A 14,449-nucleotide genomic window follows, 5' to 3' on the forward strand; every position below is an offset into this window, starting at 1 on the left:
TACATTATTGAAGAAGTATGCTCATTAATATGGGAAATTTTGAAAAACGAATGTCTGCCTGAACCTGATCCAAATTTTTGGAATAAAATAGCACTTGGCTTTGAAAGGGACGCCAATTTTCCCAATTGCGTAGGTGCCCTTGACGGAAAGCATACCAGAATCACGTGCCCAAAAGAAAGTGGGTCCGTATTTTTCAACCATAAGCAATTTTATTCTATTATTTTACTTGCAATGTGTGATGCCAATTACTGTTTTACCTATGTAAATGTAGGGGCTTGTGGCAGCGAAGCAGACGCTAATGTGTTCAAGAAAAGTTTGTTATTTCATAGACTTGAACGAGATGATCTAAATTTGCCACCTCCAAAATTATTACCAGGCACATCTATCAACCCACAGCCACATGTCATTGTAGCAGACGCAGCTTTTGGCATTTCCAATACTATACTTCGTCCATACGCGCGTACAAATTTGACACACAAAAAAAAAATATTTAATTACAGGTTAAGTCGTGCGCGCCGATACATAGAATCGAGTTTTGGTATATTGACAAACAAATTTGCAATATTCCAAAGATCTATCAATGTATCAACATCATTTGCACAAATTTTAATCAAAGCGTGCTGCATTTTACACAATTTCATTAGAGTACGCGATGGTTATACGGAAGAAGACGCTATGATTGTAGCTGGATTTACAGATTACAATGCTCGCATTAATGACAGTACACGATCGGGCAATACAATAAGAGATAATTTTGCAAATTACTTTGTCTCAAATGAAGGATCTGTACCTTGGCAAAATAGTTATATTTATTAGATAACACAGATGTTTCAATAAACATTACTTACCGATTTGTTTTTTTTCTTCACCTGAACTATCTCCGAAATTCGGACAAACAGCTTCGCAAACATCTATCCATGCCTTTAATTTCGCGTCTTTATTTTTATATAAACTATCGCGGAGATTCCAAAGGCATGGTCGAAGTCGTACTTCTTGTATGACCCTCTCGGTTTGCACATTTGACACAGCCGCCATGACATCGACAGTACCTTACGTCCGCTCCGCGCGACTGTCCGCCGAGCACTGAACAAATACATTAGAACCAAGCACCGTCCGCCCGCGGACATCCGCGGCGCGGAGGAGCGGCGCGGAGCGATTACGACCGCGCGCGGATAGCTCTCCGCGACGCGGACAGCTCCGCGTCGCTCTGAACGTGCTGTAAGGCCTGAATTCCTCTGTCGCTGACGTCGGTCGCGTACCGTCAGTCGCGTAGCGCGCTGGCCATCAGCGCCAATGAAAACATCCGTAGTGCGATACCGACCGCTCCACGGTACAGGCGTCTCCAAGTGGATTTGGGATAATTATGAACCCGTTTATAAATTGTTTAGTTGCTGCAACATACTTACGCAAGCGGAGACGGCGTCAATGTAGAAAAAGATATCACATTCACCCAATTGTTGCTGATAGGGTGACGAATGGTGAATTTTCTACATTATTTGAAAAGCTACGTCAGGACGAGGAAAAGTTCTTTAATTATTTTAGAATGAGAGTAAAAACTTTTGATGAACTGTTATCAAAGTTAGAAAATCACCTGAAACACTGCTCCATATATCGAGAAATTATACCTCCAGTGGAACGACTTGCTGTTACATTGAGGTGAGTTACATTATATCAATCTATCATTGGAATATAATAATAAGAAAGAAAACAACACATTTTTATATAACCTTTTTATTATTTTTTGTAAAAAATAATAAGTAGTTATTTATTTTGTTGAAGGACACATTTTACTTGTCTTCGTTGGCTTTCCTAGTAATGCCATGGATGGTTTGGTATCCTTGAGAAATAATTTGGGATCCGGAGTTTGATGTATAAGAAGTAGTGGGACGTACTTCGTACATCACACATTCTTGTGAAACGGTATTTGATATATCAGGGAAAGTTTCATATTCCTGTACGTTGATCGGATCTTGACTGTGTAAAATCGATTCAGACTGTGGAGAAAAATACGAATCTGAAGAATTCGGTCTACTGGTTATTTCATATGGATTGTGTATATTACTAATTTCCATTGCTTTTTTGAGCATTTCTGTACGGAAAATCAATTTTTGATGCGTTGTAAACTTTTCTGTTATTGGCAGGAGAGACATGAAAAAATTCATGTCATCATTTTTAAAAAGTTTGGCATTATCTTTGAACATCATTAGCATCTCTTTATCGAATTCATCAGTGTCGGTCTGTTTTCTTTTTCGCTGATTTTTATTAGAATGTTTATTACGAAAATCAGAGTCTGTAGAATTTTCTTGAGCAACACTTTTCTGTAATTCTGTATTTACTTCAAGTCCTGTGCTCCTTGGTATGTCCTGACTGGACGTACTTGGCACGTCTTGATAAGATATGCTTTGGGTATCCTGATTACTTGCGCTCGGTGTAGCCTGATTACTTCCGATGGAGTCCTCAACTTCAGCTTGGTGTTTTTTATCAAGAAATTTCATATCTTCAAAATATATATACACCTTTTTTTTACTTCCACCTGATCCTGAGGGAGTATTTTTTAAGACATTTTTGCAACGCATATATGCATCTCTTGCAGTCTTCCATCGTTGCTGCACAATTTTTTCTGAAACAATAAAAAATAAGAAAAAAGAGTAAAATTAATACATATTACATTTTACAGATTCCTTGCGACCGGCAATACCTACATAGATCTACATTACCACTATCGGCTTGGAGAATCAACTATTGGCAAAATCGTTACAGAAGTGTGTACAAAAATTTGGGATGTTCTGCACGACGAAACTTTAAGACTACCTTCGTCACATGAAGATTGGCTGAGAATCGCTGAGGGTTTCGAATCACGAGCAAATTTTCCAAATTGTGTTGGAGCGATAGATGGCAAGCACGTCCGTATTATTTGCCCTGCATTCAGTGGAAGTTTATTCAGTAATTATAAAAAATATTATTCAATCGTTCTGTTGGCTATGTGTGACGCTAATTACTGTTTTAAGTATATTAATGTGGGTGCTTGTGGAACAGATTCTGACTCAATAATATTTAGGGACAGTAACTTGTATGCAAAATTACAAAGCGGCGAAATAAACCTACCAGAACCGAGACAAGTAGATAACAGCCGGACACCGTTTCCTTACATGATTGTAGGGGATGCAGCGTTTGGAATATCACGTCATATTTTAAGACCATACGCTCGTAGTAATATGACTCACAAGAAAAAAATATTCAACTACCGCCTTAGTAGGGCAAGACGCTACATAGAATCTACTTTTGGTATTATGTCTAATAAATTTGAAGTATTTCACAGGCCTATGAGGACTTCATTGATTAACAGCATCAAAATAGTCAAAGCATGTTGTGTATTACATAACTTTATAAGAGTACGTGATGAATATGATGTTATTGATACTATGTCAATTGTTGGTTTAGAAAATGTTTCTCTAAGCAGCTATAACATTATGAATCGGACAGGCGATACTTTAAGAGACTTATTCGCTAACTACTTTATTTCACCGGAAGGTTCTCTGCCATGGCAAAACCAGTATATTTACTAAGAAATTGCATCTACACATCTCACGCTAATTGCGTGGGATGTGTTTGGGATTTGGGATTGCAACGACAGATTTTATTGTAATTCGTGTGGTATCTTGTTTTAAATTGTAGTTTCTACATAAAACTTTTGTGTATGGACATTATTAAACGTGTAGGTACAATTAGTGTTTGTGTGTATTTTTCATGAACCTTTGAACCCTGATATAGCATAAGCCAGTTATAGTGGAGCAACTTCGTGCGCGACTGTCCCGTAAAATGTAAGACGTTGGGGGACGCGGGGTAGAATAAGACAAAAAATTATGTTTCCCTTCCCGCTACTCCACCCGCATTCCACATGTATATCTGATAAAATTATTATAAACACATTATCTTTTACTTACCGATCTCCTTTTTTTTATCATCGCCCTCATTATTGTAATCCGGAAACAGTGCTTCAAAAACTTGTAACCAAAATTTTGCTCTGGCATCGCGATCTTTGTACAGTTCATTAGATAAATCCCACAATGCAGGACGTAGGCGCACCTCGGCAATCACACGTTCGGTATCAATATTCATGGCGACTGTACGCGCGCGCGTACCATTTAGCCGACGGTCGGGAACAGAGTGAGGACGCTCATAGCGTGCTATAGCGCGTCAGTCGACCGACGTACGCGGCGCTGACGAGCGAGACCGACGCGCGCCATACGCGGCGCGTAGCAACTCGCGCGCCGCTGATGTCAGCGTCACAGTGTGGTGCTATATATAACACAACGTATATTCGTACGCGCGACCGACGTACGCGACCGACGTCAGCGACAGAGGAATTCAGGCCTTAAGGTTTCATACATTTTACCGTCCGTCGCGGACGTCCGCGTAGGTCATCCGCGTCGCACTGAATAGGCCCTAAAGGGGAGCATTCGTACGCGTACGAATGTGCCCCCTGTTTGGCTGTCGGAATGCACCCCATTGCCTGACCCAAAATTAAAACACAACTTTATACAAATTCTAATTTAGTTTGAGAAATATAACAATTAAAGCTTAAAATAAACAATTTTAACATAAATTAGTCATCACCATTTTGTCAAAAATAAAACTTACAACTAAACTTAAATAGTACTTACAATTGTACTAATAACTCACCAAACGCGAAAAAACGTTACGTCTTATCAGCCGAGACACCGTGGTGTGACTGGCGCGACACTACGCTCTTACAACATGGTGGCCGGTATGTCTATGCACACAAGCAAAGGCATGTTTGTGTGCCGTTTAGTTTTTCTGTTATACTAACTAGAACTGTACGAATGTGCCACGCGTACGAATGGTAACCACTTTCCCCTATATGTTCTAAAACGACTAAACTAATTTATAAACTGAAACTATAAAAATCTAATGAAATTGCTAATAAAGACGTTAAAAAGCAAGATATTGTATACCTGGAGCTATATGACTATTTCATATAATATCATTTATGGTATATAAATAAACAAGCTAAAAGGATGAGAAGTTTGCTTTATTGTAATATTACAAGGGCCCTTTTTTATTTAATTATTTAAAAATAATAATGTGTTAAGTATCTATGATTTTCGTAATGTTCCCGGAAATGATGAAGTGTTCACGAAATGATACGCGTGTTCCCTAAATGACGATTTAGATACAATTTAGGTTTATAAATTCAAAAAGCAATATTTTCGGATGTCGTACTTATTTATTTATTTTGTCATAAGAATCAAACGTAACTTAAATCACTTAAATGTCTTTTCATTGCTCTACACAGCCAGATATTCATAATAAATGGTGTGGTTCTTAATAATGTTGCGTAAGGTAAATTTATTCCAGTTTCTTTAACGAATTTTGACGTCAGTTCTTTAACTGAGAATAAAAGAAGGCGTTTTTGTTTCTTTTCACAAAATCTCTCTTGGCTGGTTACATCTTGCTGACATCATCTGTTTGGAAGAAATCTTTAACTGTTTCACGAAGAACCTCACGGTTTTTGGTATCAGACTTCAGAATCTCTCCTCTCCCGTTTCTTTTGGCATAAAAGTCTTAGCCATATATGAAGCAATTTATATTTCTGTAACAAAAGTTGTTACTTTACTTGAAATTTGGGGATACAAATTTAAAAATATGAAGAAATTTGGTCGCGTTTGGAGACCATCACTGAGGGAGCTCCTGTACCAGCTGCGCTGGGTGCCCCGGGCCCTCCGCCACCTCCAAATCTGGGTAGAATGGAGGAGCACCGTATGCTTCGTCCCGCTTGGCAGAGGTCAGAAGTTGAGCCTCCTTTGCCCCTAGATCCCCCTCCACCTGACGATAATCTACAAGTCAAAGAAGAAAATAAGACCACAAATCAGCATTTAGTGCGGCATGCTTAACACTTTCAAGTGCAGTAGCAAGCTTTACCTTTGCATTTTGGTACTGTTGCGGCATTAATTCATACCTGATTTTTTGTCTACTTGGTAATTGGTAGTTTGGGTTCAAAGCTTCAGTGAACTTCTTAAATCCTTTGTCTTCAACAATTGAATAGGGCTGGAAGTCCGTAGCGATCATCATGGTTAAATGTTTATCAATTTCTTTCTTATTACTGACCAGGGTCCCTTTCAATGTTGTTTGAATACGAGTTTTTGAAGTATTTGAAGATTGTCCTTGCTCGGTTTGACCTAAGATGGGTAGCTTACTGGGCTGTTCACCCACAACATTCCCCTGCACTTCCAGTGTAGTCTGTGGATGGTTCCTTTTTAAATGAGCCAACATTTTAGAAGTTCCACCACCGACCTTAATTATTTTTTCACATAGCTTACATTTGGACACATCAGTATAAATTTTTTCGAAATAGTTCCGTGTGATGGATTTTCCTTTAACTTTCGGCATCCTGCAATACAATAAAATGCAACTCATTGATAAATATTTCAGGTAATTCACTTAAATTATAAACAAAAAAAAAGTTGTATAAAATTTTTTTTATTAGGCTAGGTAGTACTTATAGCAATTATTAATTACTTACCTTTCGATGATTTCATCCGGAACGTTTATTTATCACTTATCCAACCTGATAATAAACTAAAACTTTTAAAAACACGAGGTTAGATTAGAAATTACCATACGCATTTAATACAACAACGGAACAATACTACGTTCATGGACGGAACCACCGACCAGAAATAAGTTTAGCTGCATTTAGCTGCATCTGCCAAATGCTGAAATATAAATTCATTAATACCTGGTCTCAAAGGGATGTTATTTAACAAAGATCCTATAGTAGACTTACTTGGTAATCTTATGTTTTTTTGCAAGAATCTGTAACATTTTAGACTCAATTTATACAAAGAAAGTGCAAAAAATTTTTCATCGTCTGTGTATCTAGAACCTTTTCCTTTTACACCAGATAATCTTAATTGTGAGTCGACTAATATTTTTCCAAAATTACTCAGTAGAGGATACTTTTTGATAAAAAGTTTTACTTGAGTAGACCATGACAGTGTCTTTGATTTTAATTTATTAAATCTCAAAGTTAAATTTCGCAACTTCATTTTTAATATTTCATTCCCCACACGTAGCTTTTGCTTACGAGAACTCTAGGAATTAAATCTGACTTTATATGGGACTTATGACGTCTAGAATGTGATTTTACACGTACTGGAGTTCTTTGTATGGCAGATATAACATCAGAAGGCATGGAATTAGATGGAAGAGGACTCAGTTGACCAACTGTTAGTTCTGGCTCTGTAGACTGGTTTTGAGTTGCTGTACTTGTACTACAGGAATGTACTACATTTGTAGTTATAGAATCTGTCATAGAATCAGACTACATAAAAATCAGGTTCAGTAGTTTCTTTATTTATTTGAGAAGCCACACACCGGACTTGCTCATTAATTGGTTGAACAATACTCTGATTGTTAGGGTCAAAAACACGTTCAATAATATCTGTACTTTGAACACATGGGACTTGATCATTTGTAGGTGGAAAAAATATAGATTGTTTATTGTCAGTTTGAACATTAACTGTGTCTATTAGAGAGACTGATGGATTAACAATTCTTACATTGAGAGGTTGGCCAGATTGAAGAGGAAATACTTCTAAAAATTGCTCGTTTCGAGAAGATGTAGCTATATTTGGCTTAGGCAAATGCAAAGTAGGAATTGCATCTGACGTTAGTTTGTGAGATTTAACATGTTGAGGTAAAAAATGAAGTTCGCAAATCTTAACATTCTCTAATGACTTACGGGAATATTTGCGAAGAAATGGACATCGAATTAATCATGCCTTCCACGTTACCTTCGTAAACGGTACCATGCGTAAATTGATGGTGTTTTTACACCCAGGAACACAACACTGCCTCATCGCGAATAAATTTTAGCACTTGAGGACAAAAATTTTGTTTACGCTATCTTTAAGCAATAAATTGCCCTAAGATCACATTTTAGCAGAATACCAAGCGTAAATCATACTATAGGTACAACTCTTACACAAAACAAACTAGAAAAGAATTAGGCAATAATAGGTAAATATAAAAAGATCCTGTTAAAACTGTAGCGAAGCACCCGGTTTCAATCTTTCAAATTCTCGCACCACAAAAATCGTTGTGAAAAAAAATTGAAGTCAAGGTGAAAATATTGAAAATGACACACAACAGCCATTTTTTTTAACGTATAATGTTAATTTATTGGCTGATTCGAAATAGTGGTGGCTTCTTATTGGCTCATTCAAATGCAAATAGCCAATAAGACTTTACGTGCATTTCAAAAGAACCAATTAAATTCGATTATGTACTGAGATCTAGTATATATACTCTCATTATATACAAACCAAATGTACATAGTCGGGTAGAACGAGACAAAACTAGCCACGGAACAAAATGAGTGGGATGGACTGATGCATCTACTTCGCCCTCGAGTTGAGACGCCCTGGACGGAACAGGCTGAAGTTTGTCAACACTCAACAGTGCTGCCTGACGGCTGCAAGCGGTGCGGTGATTCCCCGATCAAAGACAATAAATGTTTTTGATCGGGGAATCACCACACCGGTCTGACTTTGGTGTTCGGATACATGAATGATGAAACACAAGTGAGTCCAAAAGTAATCGGTTTTAGTAAACAAAAACCGGTGCTTATCGGTTTTTACAAAAACCGGTATTTTTAGGTTTTTATAAAACCGGTCCACATCACTATCAGGTAGCCCTAGTGTTGTTCTACTTCTGGACAACCGCTTGTCACAATTTCCTGGGACATTCTGTAAACATTAATCGAATTAATCATTGAGTGATATTAAAATGATTTGTGGTTACAACTGCTGAAAGTACTCCCATTTTAAAGTTATCTCTTTATTTTCATCGTCGAAATCAATACATTTTAAATGTTTTGTAATTAAATTATTTCGTATGCCTTTAATCAAATGAGGCACATCAAAAATTGGGATTATTTTTGATTTATGCACTATAAATATGTCATTGCGTCAGGCTTGTCCTTTTCTAAAATAAGTTTATTTTGGATCTTGTACCAGACTTTCAATGGCGCCTACATTAACTGAACTTTGGTCACAAACAGTTGCCACTACCTTTAAGCCTTGTTGTAGTGCTCTTGACATGATGTACGTGTGATGACGTATTACTTCCTTTACTTACGCAATGTTTACACTGAAATCTTATTCAGATTTTGCGTGAAGTAGTATGCTACAGGTTGTTTATATATTTTTTTTAATTCCTCTAACCATAAAGGTGAGGGCATGGTCGGCTATCTTATTTTTGTTTCCTATCGTGGAAAAACCTTTTAGCACATCGCTATTTGAGTCGTAAGCCAGTGCTCTTGACGCAATTTTTACACTCAATCTTATTCAGATTTTGCGTGAAGTAGTATACTACAGACTGATAAGTTTTTTTGATGCCGCTGACTATAAAGATGTGGGCGTGGTCTGCTATCTTATTTTTGTTTCCTATCGTGGGAAATTTCCTAGCATTAGATAGGAAAAAATGGAGAAGTCTAGAGGAGGCCTATGTCCAAAGAGGACAACCTGAACTGTAAACTGCTGGTGTTACTAATTTTTTTAGAATAAACTATGTAGGATGCTTCTAAGTTTCGGCCCCTACTCATAGCTGGTGTATCTGGAGTCCGTGCACCAAGGATTACAGCAACCAAAGTTCCATCCACTGTATTACAGCGACTGACTTCGAAACATTTGGAAGCTGTTACTCTCCCATATCGATGTTCGTGCCATAAACGACTTTTATGTTGAACTTGTGTACACTTTTCTGCGTAACTTATATTAGCCAAATTAAAAACTTGAAAGATTGGCGTTAAAAATCTATCACAGTTTTCATCGTTATATTCAATCATTAGGTTATGCATTGGCAGAGTGGTTTGACTTTCTATAAAGTCAAGTTCATGCTTCATGAGCTGACATGTTTTTATTTTGCTTTTCTTACATTCCATTAAAAAAGTATTCATCAATCTACTCAGCCAGCAGCGGGAAAAAAGAGGAGGAAAGTGCAAAAAGAGAGACCCTCTGAAAGTGATGGTGCAATATATGCAATTCACATATGACACCAGGGTATCAGCGGACGTACGGCGATACTAGTACCAATACGGAATTCCCTGTATTTGTAGAAAGTATAGAGGATATGAAATTAGGAAACAAAAATCCCCTGGTGGTATCCAAATATTTTAGACAAGTAAAAGGAGTTAGCGAAAGTAGGGGCGCATAAACGCTACTAAAATTATGCTTGTCTTCAAGCAAGCAACAGCAGCTAATGACTTTTTGAAGCACTAGTGCCTTTTAATTTATAAACTTCGAACGCTCATCCCGGCGTCCTCTGTGGAAAGGGTGGGGGTTGTTAGGTTTATTCCAAAAGAATCTAGCAATCACGAAGTATTCAATAAATTCTCCTCAGACAGTGAAGTGATAGGAGTAAAGAGGTTTTTGAAAAAAGTGGGAGAGGGTATAATTCCACTCTCAACTATTAGCGTAATTTTCAGTGGTACTAGTCTACCGCAGTCTATTTATTTAGACAACTGGAGATACAAAGTTTTCACTTATGTTCCTCCTTTGATGCAATGTTTTAAGTGTATGAAATTTAACCATTACGGGAAAATCAGTAAATATGCTCACGGTGCGCTGCTGAGCACCATTACAAGGACTGCACGGCGGTGACACTGAAGTGAAGTAATTGTGGGGGTGCGCATCTTGCAATATCAAAAAATTGTCCTGTAAAGGCAGCGAGAATAGAGAGAAACAAAAAGGAAACCTACTCAAAAATAATACGAATAAGAAGTGCGAGTTTCCCTCCACTCCCAAAGCCTCAGACATATCAAAAGAACCAACCTACATACTCACAGCATAAGTAAACTACACAGACAAAGACGGCACACAATGAGATTGCAAATAAGGGCGGTTTCAGACTAGCGTATTTTTTTGCGCGTATACGGTCGTTTCAGCATACGCGCTTACACGCGCGCTTACATTACGCGCTTCAAAAAACCGGACTCGCGTATTCGGGCATATTTCGGCGTGTTCGCTCGAACCGGTGGTGTTGCGGGGAGGTGTCTCTCGCGGCTCGCGCTTATACGAGCTTAGAAGCGCGTCAACGCTCGTACGAGTTGAGCGTGTGCCAAAAGGCGCGCCTATACGCGCTTACATACACTTCCTAAAACGAGCTCTTACGCGCGTATAAAACGCTAGTCTGATACCGCTCTAATTCTAAGCTTCTAGGAGCCATAGTAAACACTTTGGTTACAATAGGAAACTCTTATAATATTCTACTAATCAAATCAAAGAAACATTTTTAGAACATTTAAGTAAAATATAATGGATTCTCACCCATCTGTTGTGCAGAAACCCTCAGTTAAAACATTTTTGGAACAACATAATAAATTGGTAATTTGCTATTAAAAGAGACATGGCAAAAAAATACAAGTAATCCTATTAGATTTTCAGGATATCATTTTGTAGGAAAATATGCAAATAATAAACATGGTGGAGTAGGCATTTTATTAAAAAATACATTAAAATATAAAATATTGCCAACAAAATGTTATCAAGATGTCCAGTCCTTAGCAATTTCTCTAGAAACTAATATTGGTTCCGTGTCGATTTTATGTGTATTGTCCACCTAAAAATAGAAATAACAATTATTGTAGAATTCATAAACATAAAAATTTTATTGCTAGCTTACCAAAACCTTGTATAGTCTCAGGAGATTTTAACGCGCATCATATTGCTTTTGGGTGCAATTGTACAAATTCAAGAGGCAAAACATGGTTTGAATATTTTGATGAACATAACCTATGCCTGATAAACAGGTGTATCTACTACACCCGTTTACGTTTCCAATATTACAACAAACTATGAGAGTTACACTTTTATCTCACCTGAAAATACAAAGAAACGATATTAAGGCTACGTTCAGATGACAGCGTTGAACGTGCGCTAAACTTTTTTTTACGGTGTTCACATGACACGCGCTGATCAGGCGTTGAACGCGCGTTGCCGCGGCTAATGGTTTAGTAGAGTTCTTGCATTTGTCGAAGATGGATGTTGAAACAGTTTTAACGGTGATTTTAGATGGCAGAAACGACGCGACAGAAGACGGAGATATTGGAGATAATCGCTACTTGCCATATCCCATATCGTAGGACGTTTCTCTACTTCATCTATAAATTATTCCGTATTAAAAGCTTCGGTTTCCATTTCGAACGATTTCTGGACGTACTGAACCCTAAAATACGTCAATTCGCGTCGAAAGCGCGCGCTCAACTGAAGGGTAACATAGAAATCCCATGATCTCAAAGCGCGCGCTGACAACTGTCGAGCGCTAGCGCAGCGTTCAACGCGCGTGTGAGATTCATGAAGTTAAACAGTGGGCTTTAATAGTGGTGATTAATAAAATCTAATGACGACTAATAAAAGTTATCATCTATCATTTATTTGAACATGAAGGTAGTTGTAAATTTTGTCAGGTAAGGCCAAAACATTAATTAATTAAAAATCAAGCAAAGCATCTGCTGTATTATTTTAAAGTTAGAATCCTAATCATCTAAACAGGCTTCTATAATAATTAGAAGCTAACAACCTAGTGTTTACTTTTATCTCAATGTATAAAATAAATAGCAAAAGAGGGTAGGTTATAAATACAGAAGTAAAACCAACCAAGTTGAATTATCGTTTATTGAAAGATCTTTAGTACTTTGATATTTATAGACCTATCTGTATTTTGTTGTATTTTCAGCATAGGTCCATTTATATTAAAATGAATCTACCACCCGTTTCACAAAGGTGTTTAGTTGTGGAGAAGAAATGGGCAAAGAAACTCCACAACACACATCTTTTTAAAAACATTACAACATTCAAAACATAATGTCTAATAATTATAAAATAATTTGGTGCATGGTTATAACAAGTAAACTTTAAAAGGCATGTGATTACATTACAATAAAATATAAGAATACTTAACTTTAGTATAAACCGCCGGCCATGTTTGCTCTGGGCTGGAGAACTTCACCATTCAATTATAATAATACAACTGTCACTGTCACGTCACTGTAGTTAACACAAGAATGAATTACTTTGATTTACTATAAGATACTGTGGCTCCTCTGTCGAGGTAGCTACTTTTATATCTTCCCATCGCAAAACCAGGCGGACGTCCAACATCGCGTCACATTTCAATAATTATTAACTAGGTTGGTGCAATGGTACCAACATAAAGATTGTTGGCAATCGTCGTAATTTACTTAAATAATATTATTTGCAACATTTATTGACTTTACAATAAATAATTAGTGACATGTATTGATAACTTACATAGGGGAAAGTGGTTACCCTTCGTACACTTTTTAGATTTTATTTATTTAATTTATTAATAATTGTCGAATTTATCTAGTTTATGTACCTAAATGTAACAAATATATTGTAATTTGTTACAAAAAGTGCGAAACCATTATGTCAAAAGGTTAAAGAATTATAGTAATTTTTCTACGATAAGATATTTGTACGAACGTACCCCACGTACGGGGTACGTTCGTACAGTAGGTGGGGTACTTTCATACGCCATGGGGTACATTCATACAGGGTAATTAAAAAGCCTATTAAAGTCGTTAAATTTTTATTAATAATTATTATAAAAATATAACTTAATAATGTTTGACTTGACTCATAGTCGATAAATATTTCTTTAGAAAAATAACAAAAAATTAAATCGTTCATCCTTAGTTTACTTATTGATAAATTCTAAGCTTTACAATCAGTCTAAATGAGATCTTTACAATCATTATCTATGAGATTGTTGTGTCTTTGACAATTTAAACTTAAACTAGGTAACTAATCATACCTACATTTGGTTGTTACTTTGGAAGTTATTGCACATTATAATTATTTAAGTACTATTGTTAACCCATAATGCATTTTGCAGCAATTAATAATGTAGTCATTTAAGCGTGTCTCTTCTTCCAAGGAGAAGACTTGTAGACTTGTGAACTTGGAATGAAATGTTCGTGGGGGTCCTTCGGTGTTAGAGCCATCTTTGAATTTCTTGACTCTGCTTTCCAACGTCGATGTCTTGGTGTTATATTTCAACGCGGCTTTCCTATACGGCAACCGTCCTTGAATTACGTCATCAATTGCTAATTTCATGGACTCTTCATCCACCTCATGAGTACGCGTATCCTTTTTTTTGTATTTTCGCACCATGATTCTGCAATAAAATATTAATTTTTAGGTTTTGATAAAAAAATCATTTTGTTAGAAGTAGGATTGCTTCATAAAAGGAAAAATGTTTCGTTGTGATGTTTGCTCGATAATTTTAAAATATTACTATATATTATTTCATAAAAATCTAATTTTGATGTTCTGGTGGTTAATAAAATCTAAAGGGGAGCATTCGTACGCGTACGAATGTGCCCCCTGTTTGGCTGTCCGAA

At 36.8% G+C, this 14,449-nt stretch overlaps 3 protein-coding genes, 1 long non-coding RNA gene and 1 pseudogene across 4 annotated transcripts in view; 4 read left to right on the plus strand and 1 right to left on the minus strand.

Moving 5' to 3' along the window:
* Positions 1-14,449, plus strand: part of LOC138404242 (uncharacterized) — a 107,499-nt gene that overhangs the window by 22,349 nt on the left and 70,701 nt on the right. The window lies entirely within an intron of this gene.
* The window catches only part of LOC117994138 (phosphate carrier protein, mitochondrial-like), a 263,608-nt gene that overhangs the window by 19,134 nt on the left and 230,025 nt on the right, over positions 1-14,449 (plus strand). The window lies entirely within an intron of this gene.
* On the plus strand, positions 1,519-3,729 carry LOC117994330 (uncharacterized). The gene is made up of 2 exons (XR_011238276.1): positions 1,519-1,656; positions 2,678-3,729. It is a non-coding gene; the product is annotated as an uncharacterized lncRNA (long non-coding RNA).
* On the minus strand, positions 1,655-4,374 carry LOC138404270 (uncharacterized). Its single transcript, XM_069507825.1, has 2 exons — positions 3,945-4,374; positions 1,655-2,620 (listed from the first exon to the last, which is right to left on the minus strand). Exons 1-2 carry the CDS (start codon positions 4,117-4,119, stop codon positions 1,788-1,790), a joined length of 1,008 nt encoding a protein of 335 aa, XP_069363926.1. The 5' UTR covers positions 4,120-4,374; the 3' UTR covers positions 1,655-1,787.
* Positions 9,937-14,262, plus strand: LOC138404130 (uncharacterized; annotated as a pseudogene).

This window comes from Maniola hyperantus, chromosome 26, assembly GCF_902806685.2.
Source record: "Maniola hyperantus chromosome 26, iAphHyp1.2, whole genome shotgun sequence".
Taxonomy (NCBI): domain Eukaryota; kingdom Metazoa; phylum Arthropoda; class Insecta; order Lepidoptera; family Nymphalidae; genus Maniola; species Maniola hyperantus.

What these genes read in the sequence shown, in the direction of transcription:
- LOC138404270 (XM_069507825.1), bottom strand. Translation starts at nt 4,119, where the DNA reads ATGAATATTGATACCGAACGTGTGATTGCCGAGGTGCGCCTACGTCCT. An exon ending in TGATAAAAAAAAGGAGATCG is followed by an intron (nt 2,621 to 3,944) that starts GTAAGTAAAAGA and finishes TTATTGTTTCAG; the next exon opens with AAAAAATTGTGCAGCAACGA.